Raw genomic sequence first — 20,214 nt, 5'->3', positions numbered from 1 at the left:
TGAAACTTTGAATTTTATGGGATTTCATAAAAACACAGTGTTTTGCTACAGTGTTTTGAAATAGCATTTTGATAAGATTCTTTTTTAATCATCACAAATTTCTTCTAAGACCTGCAAAGACATCTCCTTTTCAGACGTGAAAAAGAACTTAACAGAAAAGAGTAAAGTCATGAATGATTTGTAGATTAGTATTAAGAAGTAGTGAGCCAACAGAAAAATGCATATTACAAAGCCATTGGCTATCTAAATTTTTAATGACTGATTTAAGCATGTGGTTAATTGATGCACTATTATGAAGAAGTGTTTTTCAATTGAAAACTAATTCTAGTATACTGCTTTTGAAAAGCAAGATTTGAACAGACAAAATTTACTTGGAATGAATGTTAATTAGTGGTGGGATCAAATCAATGTAGAAATTTCAAACTTGAGAAACCTTTCGTTCCAACATTTTCTGTGACTATATGTATCATGGAATGGAAACTGGAAGCACCCAGATTTACTCAACAACTTTAAAAATGTTGCCTTAATTGAAGGACATCAGTTTGGTACCCTATTTTAGTCTGTAAATGAAAGATGGTTAATCTTAGCTAACCCACATAAAATGCTAGAATCAATATAAATAGTGACTTTTGAAGAGAAAAACAACTACATACCTACTGAATATAAATATATAAATAAATATATATAAATATAATAGAAAATTAATTAAAATTAAAATTAACACATTATTAAATATAAATGTAATTAGATACAAACTAACACTTCTTACATGTAAGAGAGAGATTTAAGTCTGCTGTTATCAAAAGGATGATCATAACTTCTATAAGTTAGATAACTCAGGACATTATAATTTATAGCTGATCAGAAATGGATTCCTGTGAGCATTATCAAGGACTAAAAACCTAACAGATCAGTAGGAAAATTTATAATATCACGGGGAGAAAAAGGGACAAGATAATGGATAATATTTATCTACAGCAATAAGGACCCCATTCTAATGCAGTCAATAGGAATTTTGCTGTTTTATTTGCTAGAAAAGATATTGCATTTATTCTGTAGCTCTTTTGTATGATTTCAGGTCATAGAGTAGGTATAAGTGTAGTACATACACAATATTGCTTAAGAGATTTAAAGGAGTTTTCATTTAAATGAAAATCAGGTCACAGTCATTAAGATGTGGCTATTTTTTAGTATTACACATTTAAAAAAGGAAACTAGAACAGACTTGTGATTGCAATTTTTAACAATCTCTAAGAAGAAGTCATACACATCAGTGAAGACAGCACTTTTGATAGTCATTAGTTGGGCACTAGTATCACAGTCACAAAGAATAATGAATGGTATTTGTCTATACACGACTGTTTATAAACAGTATTTGCTTGTGCTTTGCTTCAGTAAGTCATAGTATACAGATTACTAATAATTTCTGATTTAAGATGATGCAACAGAGCTATTGCTGCATTTTTAGTTTAAAACTGAACAATTCTTTCTTGCTACCATGTCACATCTCAAATTTGCTGTATTTTTTACAGCATGTATATATTACTGTCTCCACAGAAAACTGAGGTTTTTACTGTCCTTTAAAAAATAAAATTTTTATTTTCCAAACTATTCCTTTCCATTAAATCTGTTAATATAATTGGTTGGTTTTTTTTCCCCAGAGGCAGCATTTAAAATTTGTTTCTCCAAGACTTCATTTCTTTACCTCAACTTATATTTCTAGACTCTCTAAATTATTACATATTTTTTCTAGCTTAAGAAATTCTTGCTTTCAGTTGCCTTCTCTTGAATCCACACTGCAATTTTCTGTTATACAAACACAATTGTATTGGACACAGGCTTAAAAAGGATCACTGAAATGATTAAAAAAAGGAGCCCTCTGGGGAAGATAAACAGAAGTCTATTGCAGAAGAAAACTCTGAACTATTTCTTAAAATATTAATGAAGACATTAAATAAAATAGAAACTAACACCACTCTGTGCTGTACCCACTGTGCCTAAGCATGATACATGGCCGCTCCTCTTTGTATATAATCTTGCAAAAAGCTTCCATTCTGCATGACACTTGTGGGGGATTTATAAGTTTTCTTTAAGATGACAGTGTCCTCTCAACATCTTTTATTAAGAAGATATTAAACAGTTTAACAAAGAATGGAAGCAGAAAAAAACACCTCCATATATGAAAATAAATCCAAAAGAAAAGTATTATTTTTCCATAGGCAGTTTGTTCTCTTTGCTTTCAGATATCTAAGGCTGCAATTCCATGAGCAGCTAAACTAAGCCAGCAGTTCACTGCTGTCAAAAGAAAAAAAGTTTTGAGATCCTTCAACTCTCCCACTCTTCACTGTACTTCACGACTGTTTCTCTCCTTCACCAACACACAGCTTTAGCACTCATCGACCCTTTTGTAATCAAAGTTCACAGGACTGTGAACATGTTGCTAATTGAGAAAAACCACATCCACCTTTTTCCCTGAGTTAGTGAGATAAATTTACTCACAGAGGGCTCTGATAAGCATCAGTGCCAGTGCCAAGTATGCCTTAGAAATAGAGAACAGAAGAGGTGAAGGAAAGTTGGACCTTCCCCTTCTGATGGCAATAATAATACTTGAGAGCTCTGCAACTGAAAACTTGTCTCCCTTCCAATTATATTGGTTGATATAAATAAATATATTTTCTCTTGCTTAAAACTTATCCCTCAAACAAGCAAAAAAGGTTGCACTTCCAGGAAAAGAAAACAGAATTTAAAACCCAGCTATTTTATGGAGAAAACCCCAAAACAAAGCCCAACACCAAAACCAAAAAAAACAAAGCAAATCAAAAAACAAAAAAGATTTGTCTTGGTGCTGGGTATAGATACCAGCTTAATCATAGCAGCCCAGAATTTTATATAAACTAATATACAACATACTGATAAAACCAAATGAAGAATGAGAGATGTTAATAAAAATTGCAGTTAAGTGACATGTTCAAATTATTTGTAGTCCCTGTTACCAAAAGCAACCTTCAACAGTCTGCACAATGAAAAAGCATATGCACAATTCAAATTCATGATGTTAAGGGCAGAACACTTTTTTTTACCACTGCATCTAGTTTCTATCAATCACCAAGAAGTAATTTTGCTACCATAGCTTACACTAGCCCCTGAAAAAAACAAGCTATGTAGGAAAGAAAGGATGAAGAGAAATTAAAATGGCAGAAGTCACATCCTTAGTGAACATAGCTATTCTGGAAAAAAACATAAACCTCAAATGATGGAAATCATGTTCATTTTGACATTTTGCTTGAGAAGTTTGCGTTTTTGAATTTGGTTTTCATTTCTTTGAAATTGCTAAAATTCTTTTGAAGAATAGAAGCTTTTTTTCCCCCTGCATAATGACTTTCATAATTAACCCCACTCCCTAAAAAAGTAATTTTTCAAACATTCTGTATCATACTTTATGTATGATACAGAGAGACTGTATTTCAAACACATTCTTAATAATACAGAAATACTTTCTCGGTTTTATCAACTTTCTTTGTCAAAGGTTTAATTGCATTCTGACCTTTTTTAATTCAGTAATGTATATTTAAAAATGGAAGTCCTTTTCAGACCTGGACTATGAGCTTTTATTATTTGTAGCTTGGTATGAGATTATGCCAAAGAATATATTACTACATTTTGAAATGAAATTGTGATATACATAGGCTAAAAGAGAACTGCAGGATCCCACATAAGTAGTCAAAGGGCTTATAAATATCTTAACACATTCTTTTTCTTAAAAGATCACTTTCTACTATTATCTAACTCTAAATTAACAATGATTTATGTCCCAAACTTCTATGTTTGATACACATGAGAAACACATTTTCAAACCATACTATTATTATTCATTCTCTGTTAGTGGACAAAACCAAATGCTTCAAATTTGGAAAGACCCTTGAACATTTGTTGAATAATTCAACCAAAGAAGTTGTTTATTTCTAGATCTCAAAAGCTATTGCTTTATCAAAAAATATGAGTATTACATATTTGCAGCAATTTTAAGGCACTAATATCTGTACAGTTTATTTAATGACCACTGAGGGAGCATGAAAACAAACAAAGGATTAAATTAGATATTAAAATATTGCATTGAGTGTATGCCATTTAGCAAAGAATTCACTGACTGCTAGTAGATCCCATGAATGGGGATGAAAAGTCTTGAATTCATTTTGCATGGATTCTTTCACTTTAATTGTAATCAAAACCAGAAATTTGTGTAGTGAGTTACAAAGATGGTAAGTTTCTTTTCACAGACATAACTAACAAGTAATTCTCTATATTCACCTTTTGAAAATGACAAAAGGACAACTTTTCTCCAGTTTTGAAAACAAAGATTAGGAACACCAAGACAGTCATGTCTTTTTCTTTTAGAAATAAATGTGATTACAGCCTCTAACACCAGATAATTTTAGTTTGGTATTATCAGAGCTTCTTAAATTCTTTTTTTTTTCCTCTGGATGGTATTCTTTAAAACCAGGTTCAATTTCCTGTTCTTGTATATAATGATTTGTATGTTGTAAACGTATTTTATCTGTTCATCTGTTTTCTTCCATTAGGTCGAAAGAGGTTTATTTGAACTTGCAATAATAGTAAAACTTACCAACCAGAATGCCAATATTACAGGGGTATTCAAAGATATGCCTTTCTAAACTTAAAGACTTAGTCTGAGAATTCACGTAGAAGAAACATCTTGCTATAATGATCTTGTAGTGAGATCTAATTTGCTTTGGTCCCTTTTTTAAGAAAAGGCATCAAGGTAGACACCATGGTTTATCCACAGTTTAATCTTGTCTATACTTAGGATTAATTTGGAGTAAGAATGCCTCTTTCTAAATTTAGTGCATTTTGGAAATAATTAAGCTAAACAACAACAACAAAAAAGTACTATTATTTCATAATTAAAGATTCAACACTTGCAGTTATTCAGAAATAGTTTTGAATAGTTCCTGAACTTTAAATTTATATCTTATCTAGGTCTACAACCATAGTTACATGTAGCCAGCCCTTACAGGAAAGTAATCATGGGCTTAAAATTAGGGATATGCAGAACTGTTACAAAATCAAGGGTCATTTGTGCATATTTTTTTTGGTACATATTATTAACACAATTCGTGGATATTAAAACATTTCAGATTCTTCTGTTCCAGCTGAAAATGACTGTATTCTGTCCACAGAATTACAATATAGTGAACAAGACTTCAAAGTGTTTTAAAAAAAAAAAAATGTCTGACAATTACAGTTATTTTGTTTTGTTTCAGTAATTATAAAAAACAAACAAAGAAAAAAACAAAACCAACTGTGTATTTTGCAGGAAAGAACAAAATCCTGTAGTATTTTCCTTTGTCAGAACACATCATGTTTCTGAAACCCTCCTGCATTTTCTCTCATGCACCATTTGGTAGACAAACTAACAAGAGTGAAATGAACCATGGTATACATTACATCTAAACAGAGCAAAAAACCCCTTTCACAATAAAACATTGATATCGTGCAATTATAACAGGATTAAAATATCACTGTTACCATTTATTTCTTCTTTATATCCTTCCACTAGAACCACAATTCATGCAAATAAATATAGTTCAGCCAAGATTTTATAGAACGTGTTCATGCCTAGACACATTTCATTATTAAAATATTTTTTTCATTTTCATGAATTTAAGCAGTATTGAGTGAAATCTATCTCTAAAAAAATACTTATTTAATCAGATTTACAAATAAATATGATGAACTGATGAAAATTAGCCATTAGATGTATGTTGGATATTTTGACTATTCGCATGTCCTTAAAACAAGTGAAAAATACAGACCTTGCTTTATCTGCACCTTTAAATATTAGCTAATGATGAACAACATTCTCACGCTTTTGCAGCGGTGGGCAGCCTCTAAGACTTTAGAAGCTATCTAATGTAAAGTTTGAACTAGAAAACTTCTATTTGCCTGCTTCATCTACTTAAACTGCACAATAATCAATGATGGTTGCATGCCAAATTAAACAACAGCCTCAAGTAATTCTACTACCTCAGTATTGTTTTCTTGAGTGCCTGCCACAGAACTCAGTCTGGATTGATTTGTGACTAAATCAAGTGGCAGCGAATAAGGGAAATAAGGTTGGACCCTGCCCTGCGCTAATGTTAGGAATGGAATAGTCCACTACCATGCTGCCTTCCTGCATGCATGCTGAAGTAGCGATAATTTGTTTCAAAAGAAAGGACTAACAGCAATAGCAAAAGCAACTGTTGTGTGACAGCTCAGTCCTACATTGCACTAGCTACACGCCAATGTTTTACTGTGGTAGGTGGACACTAGGGAGACATTAGGTCCCTAAGATTGCAAATTGTGTTAAGAAAAAATACATGCTGGATCTTTGACTAGAGACTCTGCTGTTGTGACTGTCTTAAGGTAGTATGTTTTCAACAATTCAAACTGTTAGATACAGAGAGCAAACATTTACTCTAGACATTCAGCTGCGGCTGGAAGGCTTGTAGATAGCAATTTAGCAAGATGTTATATAATCATAGAATATCTCAAGTTGGAAGGGACCCATAAGGGTCATCAAGTCCAACTCCCTGCTCCTTGCAGGACTATCTAAAACTAAATCATATGACTAAGAGCGTTGTCCAGATGTTCCTTGAACTCTGACAGGCTTGGTGCTGTGAGTACTTCCCCGGGGAGCCTGTTCCAGTGACTGACCACCCTCTCAGTGAAGCACCTTTTCCTAATGTCCCATCTGAACTTCCCCTGACACAGCTTCCTTCCATCTCCTCGTGTCCTAAGTCAACTAAGCAGTCACTAGCATCATCTAGCAGAATGCTAGTCCTTAAGATGGAGGCATATGCATCAAATAGCAATTAAAATGAGGTAAATTGTCTGTACCTCTCAGTCCAATTTTGAGAAACTAGAAGTTATAATGCCTCAAGATAAAAACTAAATTGTGCAGATTTTTGCACGTGCTTGCAAATGACCTTTGAGTCTTACCTGGTGATGAAAGATTACAGTGCAGACTTACATTGTAAGCCTGTGAGTTTTAGTCCAGAAAGGGCATTTCTAGGGTCGCCTACAGACCAGTTGCACCGGAATCTCATTCTGATCATGGGTAAAGTCTTGTTGGATAGAGATTCCCTTTGCTGCAAGAACTATTCATTGTTCCTTGTGCTGATTCAACACTGTTATGGGCAACAAAATAGTAGCACAAATCTCTCTTCTATACTTCAATAAGCAAAAAAGCTACCTTAAAATCTAGTAACTAACAAATTTCATAGTACCACTTACCACACTATAGGTCTAATCCTGTTGGCTTCAATAGGAGTAGAATCAGCTATAAGATTGCAAAATCTTCCTTTTGCTGTTGAATTAACATAGCTGTACATTTAAAATTGGTATGTTCTTGACATGAACAATTTAAAACATTCTGCAAATCTGACATATTTTGCTCATGCATATCATGTTCATTTTCTGTAATTATCACTGCTTCCAGCAAAATCTTATTCTAGTCCAATAAATAACACAAAACAATAAAGTCATTAATGATAACCAAAATAATTAAATAGTAGGAGCAGGTTAAAGATCAGCATTCATTTTTCAAATTAAATTTAAAGTCTGCGGTAGTTACTTGGAAGATTGGCAAGTTTTACAAATAACATCACCAAGCCTTTTAGAGAGAAACACAGACGCATTAGAATGGAGTCATTAAGCAATACATTTATTTTGAAGCCAATTAACCTTTTGTCAGAGAAATGTCGGAGCTGTAATGGTTTCAGCAGTGGAGGTCAGCCTCTAACAGGGGCACGTATGACAGCGATTACGCTGTCTGACATATGCTGTAGACTGAGAGTACAGCTGTGGAATGAGAATCTGCCTTCGTTTGTATTCTGCTCTGCATTTTCAGGGAGCAGGCAATCTTGACCTATCCATTTAGGTAATTAAAGCTTCTGTTTGGAAGTGTCCTGCAGGAAGGTGAAATCTGGGGGAGATAAATGGCTGCTGCTCACTGTATGCAGCCACTTCCATCATTTCATGGACTGCCTGAAACAGGCTGCATCGCCAGGTCCTCATAAAAATAGAGATGAATTGGGCAGGAGACAATTCTCTAAGGCAAAGCAACTCTGTCATCTTCCTTTTTGGAGCATATAATTTAATTGTTAGCCAAGGTAGACAGCTGATTCAGGGGCCTTTCTCTAGCGGCTTCCCCACCATCTTCCATTTGCTAAGAAATTATTTCAGTTTGTTTACTTACGAGCCAACTTTGTTTGACAATGAGAGATGTCACTTCAATAAGCTCAGCTGGTGGTTACAGCTGCACCATGACTTACCTTCCAGGCAATTTTGTTTCCTTTAGTATCATGCTCAAGGGCAATTGGGAAGTCTCCTCGCTCATAAAACTTGCGAAATGCTGTGGGCTTTGTTGGTCTTTCCTTAAATGCTCCTGCAAGTGGGGGCCCTCTTACCTTTAAAAAACAAAACCAAACAAAACAAAAAAAAACATAGTTCAGTGGTAATATATTTTTAGAAAAAGCCTAATTTATATGGCTCAAAATAGAAACAGGTAAGAAAGAATAACAACATTGATCTCCCAAATTCTAGTTTGCTTTCTTCTTCACTTCTTTGAAAGTACACTCTGGCAATGATCTACAGGTTTTGTTAACTGCTTTTTTTTGTTACTACTTTAAGATTGTCCCATAAAAACTGTTTGTATTTCGAAGTAGCTATCTCCATTACCGCAGCATTTTTAAGCAAGTATAAAACACCAAGAACATATTCATGTTATGTACTAGAAGTTCTTGGAAAATTAAGCAGTTCTCCTTGAGAAATATTCTTCTATTTGTTTCTTTATAGAAGTCATTTGACTTGGTTTTGATCTAATATGACTGTCCTCACTTTCCATTGTCTTTCTCTGGCCATTTCCTAATCTCCTTCACCATATCCCTTCCTCAAATGCTATGGATCTGGCTTTCATTTGAATTCCAGCCCTTCAGTATTGATGGCTGAAGCACTGGAAGAAATGAAGGAAAGTCTTCTCTCAGACCTCTCCTCTCTGCCTGTGTTGCCTTGGAGGGAGAAAATTGATTCAGCTCCACTGAGTTCCTTATCTGAGTTATTGCTGTTCAGCATATTGTGTAGCCTGAATGACAGTCCAATTCCAAAATGCTCACACTGGAACTTTTTTCTCAGTCAAACATAGTAGCAACAGCAACTAATAATTGGCACTAAGATAACAGAATTTCAAGTACTTATAAGAAATCTATTGTTTAAGCTAATTAACGAAGCTAATCTCAAATGCTAAAAGAGACTGAGCGCACTAAACTAATCTCGAATGTCCTTGACAACTGATTCTTCCCTGAGAAACTCTCGTCTTTTTTGGTTTTTCATAGCCATACATCTGGGATAAGAACTTCCTACAATTCTCTGTGTATCTCTTTTTTTCAAAAATGCCTTTATGACTTGCTACCTTTTATAACATAGAAAGTGTCATTTTGAAAAAAAGGTGAGAGCTTCAAGGATCATAAATCATACCCAGTATTTTGTATTGTTCTATTTGTCTCTATGTCTTCAGTGATCCTTACATTAGTTTCTAGCAGTACAGACATTCAGCTTTCCAGTGAACAGAATGCAAACATGTAACAACCTTTGCTTCATTTGTGCTGTTCTGTAATTTACCTATGCTAACTACAGATCTAAATCTGACTTGGCACTTTTTTCCTCCAAAGTATTTTGACATCAGTTTCCATTGACTGAGGTAGAGGGGTCCACCAGTGATATGCCTACACTGTACTTCACTACGAATTGCTTAAACTAGGACTACTAAACTCTGACCCATTGTTGCATATTGCTGTTACAGATAGACCATGTCTAGTGAAAATAGATTTGAGATGCATAGCTGTAACTTTGTTTAGTAAACACATCTGCAGCAGTTGAGAGTAATACTCCAAGAAAAGCATTTCTAACCAGTGTAAATAAATCTACAGTTATTGTTCTGCAGAGGAACAATTTGTTCTGTGCTGCTAGTATAAGTACTTTCACTTGTCTCTAATTTTTTTTGCATTTCAGGCAAGTTTATGAATCACTTCTCATTTGAGGCCACTAGAAAAGCATCTATATTTTTCACACACAGGACCTTCACATGTCCTTTAAAACATTATTTTCTGTAAAATATTAGGAGTCACTGTTCTATTAAATTTTAACTTAAATGATAAAGAATATGTTGTCTTGATTACATGAGATAAAATCTTAATTATTTCTTGCAGACTATCATCATGCGATCCCAAACTGCATCTTATCTGAAACTAAACACTTTCTTCTTCCCAACTTATGTTGGTAAATCTGCTATGAACCTTTTTCTAGTGCACTTTTACAAATTCCCTAGAAAATATGCTTGAGTTAATTCAACTTCTTCCTATTCTTTAGGAAACAAAGAAACTAGAAGGACTAAAAGATCTTGGTTATCAAATCCATTCCTCTATTACTCCTCTAATATTCATCTATTATATATACAGAATCTTTAAAAAATTGATTACAAATCTGTTTATTTGTCCCTTGCCTGTTGAAAGTCTGTGGTTAGAAACCACATCTTAAATAGTATGCCTACTCTGATCTGCCACCTCAAAAAAAGATATGGTAGAATTAGAAAAGGTTAGGAGGAGGATAAGGACTGAGGGTACGGAATGGCTTTCACAAGAAAAGAATAAACCGGGAAAATGATGACTAGGGAGGAATAAAATAAAGATCTATAAATTCATGACTTCATGGAGAGGATGAATAAGGACAGATTGTCCACCATCTCCTTCAGTAAAAGTACAGGGCATCAAAAAAATCTAGTGACAAGTTTGGAACAAACAAAAGTAGTTATGTATTCATGCAGCAAGTAGCGGATTTACAGAACTCCTTGCCAAAAGTCAGTGTTGGGAATCCTAGAAGTTTCTGTACATTCAAGCTGTGACTGGAAAAGTTGATGAGAGAAATCCATTCAGGTTGACTAAATCCACATTATCAGTGATCAGAAATACAATGAGTATTACCCTTTTTCATGCAATACAGTCTGTCTGGTAGATCTCCTAGCATTACATTTAGTCTCTCATGGACACATCACACTGGCATCTCATAGTTATCCTTTGATTAACTGCCACAGCAACTATCTTTTCCAGTTGATGAGCTCTATGTTAATAACAAACTTTCTTGTCATTAGTTTCAAGTGCATTATCTTGTACTTTGTACTATTATATTTAATTCCATTTCTATTACACCAGTTCTCAAGGGCTTCCACCTCCATCCGTGATCTTCATCTGTTTTAATAACAACTCCAAACATTATGTCAACTATAAATTTCATTATACAATCCTAATTTTTATTGTCAAGGTCACTAATGAAAATATTAAATAAGGTTAGCCCTAAAACCACTTCCTAAGAAGTTCCATTAATAACTTTCATCTATTATTGTGTATCTCATTTCAACATTACGTCATTATCGTCTCCATTTCAATATGGAGTTTCTTACCCATCTTAACGCATCTCATATTTCTTATACTGTATAACTAGCAAACTAGTGTGTCTAGCTAGGGAAGTAGCTTGAAAACAGTCTAGAGAGAGAGCTGTTGTTTTTCCCTTTGTCTTAAAGATGTTCTTCTTGTCAGTTTGGTCTGTGATAGGCATAGAGACCTTTTACATACCAGGAAGAGCAACTGACTCCAAAGCAATGAAACTACCTAGACAGGAATGAGCCTAAGATCTGCCTAGAACACAGAAATATCACAATCAGGAAAAGAGTGGAACTGTCCCTGCATTGAATTAATGGTACCTTGCATAATTGAAGAGGACTGTTGCTCTGCTTTAAGTTTATTACATGGAGGCAACTTGTTCCTTTTGTTTGCATTTGATAAAAATAGATTACGAGACATTCACTAGAGTGGCTGCATTGAGCTAATACTGTTTACCTTTTGCAAATAGTTTCCTTTCCCTCCTATCTTTATTACTAGGGAGACCATCACTATCATATTTGGTATTCTGAACACTGTTCTCTTATGCAGACCTCTCTTTCGGTCATTCTAGCCATGCATCTTCAACAGTCTGCCTGAGGAAAAGTATATGTGTATAATTTACTTTTTCACTTTTTATAATTCCTCATCTATTTTGTTTTATGTATTTATTTTCCTATACTTAGATTTTAAGTAGTGCTTTTTGAGACCAGACTTCTTTTTTTTTTCTATTTGCAGACTATCACAATGCAGGAATGCCAGTCACAGATTCAGATTAATTACTATAAAAAAGTGATAAAAGAGCAGCAATTAAATTCTGGAACAGAGTATCCACAATAAGAAGCTGTCTCAAAATCTTTAGGACAGTCAAGTTCTCCAGGAAACAAAGTCAGCTTTACCTCTTCTTTGCTTTTCATACAGAAGATATTTTTCTCACAATAGAAAACTGTTGAATAGTACCTCCTAACAGCTGAATGGCCATTCTTAATAGCTCTTTTCCTCACGCAGATTTAGCATTTCTCCATGTACAACTCATTAGGACCTTCCTAGCTGCAATGTGGCAGTTTCTGAAGACACATCTGGTCCATAATTTCAGGGAAAAAATGTAGAAATCAGAGGGATAATGCCTACTGATCCTGGTGACAGTTGAAATAATCTGATTTACCAAGCTGCTTACATAAACTATGCTTTTCAAAATCTTACAGAAATGTTATGGCTTGAACTTTTAGGGTAAGACTAATATGCTTTTACTGGCTCATGGGCAACTGGTCACAAAGGGAGTTCCTAGAGGTTGGTATTGGGTTTGATACTGTTCAACATCTTTATAAAGGATGTGGATGACAGAACTGAATGCTTGCTTACAAAGTTTATGGATCATAGCAAACTGGGAGGAGAGGTACTATACACCAGAAGGAATAGCCACCATGCAGAGAGGCCTTCACAAGCTAGAAGACAGGGCCAACAAAGATTGCATAAATGTATGTCTTGCATATGAGAGAGAATAATCCCAAGCAGCAGTACAAGCTGGATGGGCTCTGACTAGTTGGGTTGTAGCTTTGCTGAAAAGGACCTGGGGATTCTCATGGACAGCACTAAACTTGAGCGAGCAGTGCCTTTGTAGCAATGAAGGCGGAATGAGCCCAGGGTTGCACTGGTATGGGTATAGTCAGCAGATCAAGGAGTTCCACTCTACTTGACATTTGTTAGGACACACCTGGAATATTGTGTCCAGTTCTGATCCTCCCAGTTCATGACAAAAACTGAAAAAAAGGGAGAGGGTCTAGCAGAGGACCATGAAGATCATTAGAGGTCTGGAGATCTTGACAGAAGCTTCAAGAAACTGGATGCGTTCAGCCCAGAGAAGAGAAGGCTCAGGGGAGGATCTAATCACAGTTTTCCAATCCCTAACAGATAGTTATAGAGAAGATGGAGGTGTTCTCTTCAGAAGGATGCACAGGACAACAGGCAACAGGTGCAAATTTCTTCAAGGGAAATTGTGTCTTGACACAAGGAAAAAGTTCTTGACCGTCAGAAAAATTAAACACTGGAATCAGTTGCCCAGAGAAGTGGTGGAATCTCCCTGAAAATATTCAAGATTTGGCTTGGCAGGGACCTGAAAAAAACAAATCTAAGACCCAGCTTTCAACAGAAGGCTGGACCAGATGATCTCCAGAGGTCCCTCTCAGCTGAGGCTTCTCTGTGATTTTTATGTTGCTAAGTAAAATATACAAAAAGAAAGCACACAATGCTTTTCCTTGTGATAATGAGTTTTGTCGTACATTTTATATCGTTAGAATTACTGACTAAAAAGGTCATTCTGAAAGTACGTCATTTATTGGAAAAACAGTAACAAATACTATATGCTTCAACCTAACAAAAATATTTCATTGCAACATAGCTAGAAAGATTAAGATTAGAGTTCCAGTTAATTAAAGGCTAATATTCATGATGGCAAAGTATATGAAGCAATAAAGAGCTTCTGAGGTTCGTTAAATGCCAAAGAGAAGTTGGAGTTTGATAATTGCAAAACTAATTTATTGTAATTCTATGCCATTGAACTATGTGACAAGATAAAAGATACAAGCCATTAAGCAAAAGAAAAAGGAGAAAGAGCGTATTTCTTTCATTGACTCGTGGGCATTTAAAACCATTGTATCAGGTTGCATTCTTAGACTTTTCAGTGATGGCACATTAGGAAAATGACTAAGAAAAATTATTTGAAGCCAGATTCAAACAGTGATTAATTATTTGAAGACTGAATTTTCCAAATTTCCTAACTGAGTGTCAAACTGTATGCATACTCAGGGACCTAAACACGTGCCTGCATAGGACAATTGGTGATTTTCGTGAAAACTAACGCTAGTTTCATGGGCAGTTTAAGCCAGACAAAAATTGACACTGACATGGAGACAAGTGATCTTTCCCACCTCATGAGCCTGGATGCTACCACAATGTACCGCCCTCCATTAATGACAGAAGCTTTCATGTAGGTATTCAGAGGACCAGATCAGGCACAAAGGGATGGTTTTGTTTTGCTTTATTTTTTGGTGGTGTTGGTTGGGTTTTTGTTTTTTTTGTTAGGTTGATTTGTGAAGTATTAGATCCTTAAGGTGGTTTACTGCAAAGATGAGTGAACACTTCAGCTGGCACAAGGGAAGGAGCAGCATGGAGTGGGACAGGAAGAAATAGGTGACTGATTCTTCAAGGAGCGGTGCTGAATTTATACTGAACATCAAGAATTAATTGGACATACAGTTTCTCATCTGCCTATGCAGACATAGGTTGTTTTATTCAAATCAAAAGTCAATAACTGTTCAAGTGCTGTGTGGAAAATAAAAGATGTGATCACATATTAAGTTGTAGGGAATCAAGATATTAAGAGACCAATGTTTTTACTTCCTAAAAGTAGAATGGACTGAGATTCTACTGTTATTATATAATGATTCATATATTAAAAAACCCAAAACAAAACAGTGACATTGTAATCAAATTTAATGGTTAAAGACATATCTTTATTTGATTAACCTGGGTTAATGCATTTAGATGACAACTGGGAAGAACGAAAGAACTTCCAGTTTTTTGTCTGCCAAGTTCCTTACAGGAAGACTGGAATTTAACCAGATCTTTTTGTGTTTTTTCCTCACAAAAACATTTCACTAAATTTATTTTGAAGCTATAGGGATCAAAAGTTATATGACCACTCAACTGTCTTACCTAAGAAATGCAGTCTTCCTTGAAAATATAATACCACATTATCACCTCGAAGAGTGAAATTTTCAGAAATAACATCATAAATCCTATTTCTTTGTATTCGAACTGAAACATGTATTTGTATAAAGTTGCACTGTAACCACAGAATGGAGTCTACTAATGCATGCTACTGTCTCAGGGCAGATGTAAAGGTGATGGCATCAAGGAAATGTTTGTGTAACCACTGACAGGGTCTTTGACTCATCCTCCTCTGGTACTAGTATCAAACTAACACTCTACTTGGCTAATACAGCATAGTCCAACTGGCAACCCACTGATTTCCCCACAGGAAAGATCACCATTCATTTCCTTGTCTACTGGAGCCAGAAGCTGCTGCCAAATCCTGATATAAACCTCAAGTAAAATGCAAAATATATTAAATAAGTCAAATAAATTACACTATGCAATGAAGAAATACTCAAGCTAGCAGGAATAAAGGCCAAATAATATATCTTGCACTATGCAGTGCCATGTTGAAATACAAACCTTTACTAGAACCATCAACTGGAAGGTCCTCATCCATATAGTGTGACAGAGCTCTTAACTTGGCTGACCAGGCGTTGGCACAACACTGCCTAGTTACAACTTGTGCCCAGAGAGCAAGCCTAGGTGCAAAAGCCATGAGCTCCAGTTTGTGGTTCTGGAGTTAGTATGCACATAGGTAACTTACATGTTTCTATACTTGTAACACAGACAAGCCCATCATCAAGACAAGCCCAGCAATCACGTATGAGAAAACATCAAGATTTTGGCAGTTATCTACCAACACAACAAAACAATAGCATGATAATAGGATTTGGTGATATATCCACAGATTTTCTAATAAACATAAGTAATAGCAGTAGTAAAGACTTTATTTATACTGAACATCAGTATTTGGTGATTGGTGATATAACAATCAGAATCTTGTTATATTGGTTATATAACAATCAGAATCTGCACTGGGCATCCCCAAGAGTGTCTACTCTGACCGGCAATAAACAACAAAGCCTGTACTGCTCTGTCTTCATTTACTGATCCTAATTTGATTAAACTAACATAGGTGGTTAATACATTCTACAATCATGTTTTGATTTTGCTATGCAGACATACCGAAAATTGAATGAGAAACTTCAAATGACAGAAGAGGCACAGTAAGATGTCCCAATAGGTACTCTTGAGTTTCACATTAATTCCTTTTATTTAATATCAATATCACAAGCATTCAATATCAAAAGAACATGATCCATCAACATGTATCAGACAAAAGCCTTTTATATCCAAAAAGAAACAGGGAGATCTTTCTTCACATGTGCCACTCTTGATATGCTTTAAATGGTGCCACATCTAATGCTTAAAAGCTGCTTCTGGGGCTACTGCACAAATCCGGACAACAGATCAAAGCCCATCTCATAGCTTCAAAAGTCAAAATGAGAGAAATCAATTTTAAGACCCCAAAATGAAACTACTGATAGAAGGTCAGCAAACATTATAAATGCTTCTAAAGCACCAGAACTTGAAAGAAAAATCAGACATGTGATTTTGTACAAAGATATTGTATCTCATTATTGCCTTGAGACACTACTGAAAGTAAGTCATAAGCTGCATACAGAATTATTCTATTTCATCACCTCAGAAATGTTATTTTTGATTGGGGAAAAGATAAGCTGTTTCGATAAGCCAGATGTGCCTATGTTACAAACTGCTCTACAGCACTTTGTTCTCAGAAGGTCCTCCATCTCTTATTCTCTGCTGGAGTATAGTGTAACTATTTCATATCATTTAGATTTCTCTCCTGATGCTTGCCAAGCAATTTCCTTTAATGCAAAGGGAGGAGAGTGACAACTGCTAATATATTTCTCTCCTTCTTCCAGTCTACAGATGAATACAGTCTTTTTTTTCTTGCTTTATTAGTTTCACAAGGCTTTCCGGTACATCAGTTCCACTATATCTGGGAGCCTCCTAAATTTTTCCTGATTGTGGAAATTCTTCCACCTGCAGCCTAATGTTTAGAAAAATATAAATTCACTGTGAGTACATTTGCATTCATGTTTCAGCTGGGATCACAAGTGCTTCTGAAGTGGCACCCAATTATGGTTCACATCATAAAGCAGTTTCTAAGTGAATGAACTGGAGTCCTTTCAGACAACAGTCAGTCTGAATGAAGAAAATCCCTGAAATGTGTAAAACATCATATCCTCAGCATCAGCTCTTTTCCTTTGGTGATCCTCTCCTACTGGCCTGCACTGCTGCCTGATGTGGAAGTAACCACAACATTCTTTATGGCTGCATATGTATTTTTGGATGCCAAATCAACATGTTGTAGTTCTACATACTGCAAGTTATAAGAATGTTGTTGACTAGGAAACAAAATGAAACACATAGCTTTTATTTTTTTTTTAAATATATATAATTCAATTACAATTTTTCTGATTTCTGTAATCTTTAGTTATTTATAATGCTCCTATACATTATCATGGCATATCTGTGTGTATTTGAAAGTAAAGAACAGTTGGTAAAACTGCAAAATATTAGGAGAGTTATTCTCAGCCTACTTTGCACTTCCATCACACACACGTGTATGAAGGTCCATGCTGGAAAACACCTAACATCCTAACTTACTATTGTGACCCTGAGAGAGGATATCTAAGGAAAAGAATAAAAGCAAGGCCATAATACAGTGATCCTGCTTCTTGTTATTCTAAATTGCCAAAGTCCTGACCTCCCTTCCAGTTGGATCTACACTATCTCTTCTTTTACACTAATTTTGGTGTTTGCCTGATCCTGCACTGAGCCATTTCAATGCTCTAATCTGCCGAGAAACTATTCACATTATTTTGTTAAAATAGTTTTTTGCTGGAGAATGTACTGAAATGGTTCAACAGAGTTGGAATGCCACCACAGTTGCTGAAAGTGAAGGAGAGGGAATGGCATGCCCATGGTAGCTAGAATTAAATTAACTTAAGCTACCATAGAACCAAATCAGATAGGAGGCTATTTTTTTTTTCCCTGGCAGTTACTCCACACCTAGGAGGTGGTAAATAAGGCTCATTATGTGTTTTGGTAAGTATGCTTTCTAATGTTGACGTCTTATACAATCATAGAATCATAGAATAGTTTGGGTTGGATTTTCCACTGAAATCAATATATCCTTATAGCCACAATTCACAGTAAGCATCATTAACATGATGTGATAATATTTTTCTGATTTTTTTATATGAATGAAAGCAGCTTCTTATACTATTATGAACATTATCAATAACAGAAATAATGTCACATGAACTGATGCCACTGTCAAAGAGCCTTTCAACAAGCACTCAGTCAGCCGTTTGCCACTTGACCATCTGTGCCATTTGCAAAGTATACCTTATACAAATACTAAACTGCCAGTGACAATATAGAGAACAGACAGCGTAGCTGATGTGTCACCACATTTACCTGTAGTTTAACCAGCTTTCAAAACATGGTGTATCAGAAAGCATATGTGAAAAGCCTTTTTGTATATCTGAGTGGGGTTCTCAGTTGACTTAGTGGGCAGTTCTAAGGCTTTCAAGAGAATCTTAAAATCTTAGAGGACAATCAGCATTCTTAAAGCTATATATACGTTCTCTACCTAAGAGGAGTTCTGCCTCTATCCGTTAAAATCTCCATATAACACTTGAGTTATCTTCATGCTTCTTTCTTTGTCTTTATCTAGTTAACTGAAAGCCAGTCTAGCACTTCAATTTATTTCTTTCTTATCATTAGAAACGAACACAGAGACCCAACACACATGAATCCTTCACTTCTATTCCTTTCTTCTAGGCGTATACATGCAGCTTGTCAAGATTTGGTTTGGGGTGTAAAGTTTTATCTATATGAATGTTTTTTCTACTTATCTAATGGCCTTAGTTCTTTCAGATTCAAATCTGTTACAAATGATCGTGTAATATATTATTGGGACAAAATAGTAGCAAAAAAGTTTATTGGTACTGAGATTAGAATTTAGGACATGATGCAATATCTGTTCTATTTTACGGCAGGTTTTTTTCTTTTCTCTCAGTGCTAATGTTGCTGATGAAGGTATGTATTAACCTGCTAAGATATCTTTCCTTTTTACAAGGACAACAGATCAATGGCTTGCTTTCATGTTAAATTCAAATCATTCCCTCACAAGAGGAACCCTAGTAGGAAAAGAATAGTTGTTTAATTCAAATTGTATGCAGTTGAAAAGGTTTTAACAATCTCCATTTGTCTGCTTTGTATATAGGTTAAAAAAAAATCCCCCTAGGAGAGGTAAAATTTTCCTTGGTGAAAAAGAGTCAATTCTGTCTCATATCAGAATTCAAAATAGTAGGATGCAAGTGAAAAGGAGCTCTTGCAGAATATGTCTTCACAGATACTGACAGCAGCTAGGTTGTGATTGTGGAGGGAGAGACGTGTTTTTCATAGGTTATAATGCTATTACTTTCATAGATTTTGTTATTCGAAATGCTTTTCATATTTGCAAATGCAGGATTAATAAACAACTTTTTGCAGTCATCTATATTCTCCAAATTTTTTTTCCAATCTCCATAACCACCTAGACTTACTGTTTGTTTACATCCTTTTTCCTTGAAAAATAATTTTTCATGTCTAAAAAGGTGGTGATAAAATTTGATTATGTTGACGTTAATAATTTCAGACCAGCTGGAAGACATACTGTCTGTTACTGATGTCTACTAAGTCTGCATGGAAATATATTAATCTTGACCAGAACATATGAAATATTTAAACAAAAAACTTTGAACTTTCTACTCTGTAGGCTCCTATTACCATTTCTATTTATTGAATATAGCTATTTCGGATACTGAAGCTCTTACGTAGCATCTTTAATCCATACAGCATTGTTACTATGGGCTAAATCAATCTGTCCCATATTCAGGGCAGGGAGAATTTTGTAGTGTCTTTGAGGCCTGGAAGGTATGGGGGACCCTTTTGCTAACTTTAAAAAAAATTCTTAAAATGAGGTTAC

The 20,214-nt window shown here is 35.1% G+C and overlaps 1 protein-coding gene across 3 annotated transcripts in view; it reads right to left on the bottom strand.

The window, feature by feature from the left end:
* The window catches only part of PACRG (parkin coregulated), a 266,362-nt gene that overhangs the window by 190,533 nt on the left and 55,615 nt on the right, over positions 1 to 20,214 (bottom strand). For all 3 annotated transcript variants that reach the window (XM_076333959.1, XM_076333961.1, XM_076333960.1), the window contains exon 3: positions 8,337 to 8,471. In XM_076333959.1, the coding sequence (XP_076190074.1) occupies positions 8,337 to 8,471 (135 nt within the window). The remainder of the gene's footprint in view (positions 1 to 8,336; positions 8,472 to 20,214) is intronic.

This window comes from Aptenodytes patagonicus, chromosome 3, assembly GCF_965638725.1.
Source record: "Aptenodytes patagonicus chromosome 3, bAptPat1.pri.cur, whole genome shotgun sequence".
Lineage (NCBI taxonomy): Eukaryota > Metazoa > Chordata > Aves > Sphenisciformes > Spheniscidae > Aptenodytes > Aptenodytes patagonicus.
The sequence above is the reverse complement of the archived record's forward strand: the minus strand, read 5'-3'. Positions and strand labels throughout refer to the sequence as shown.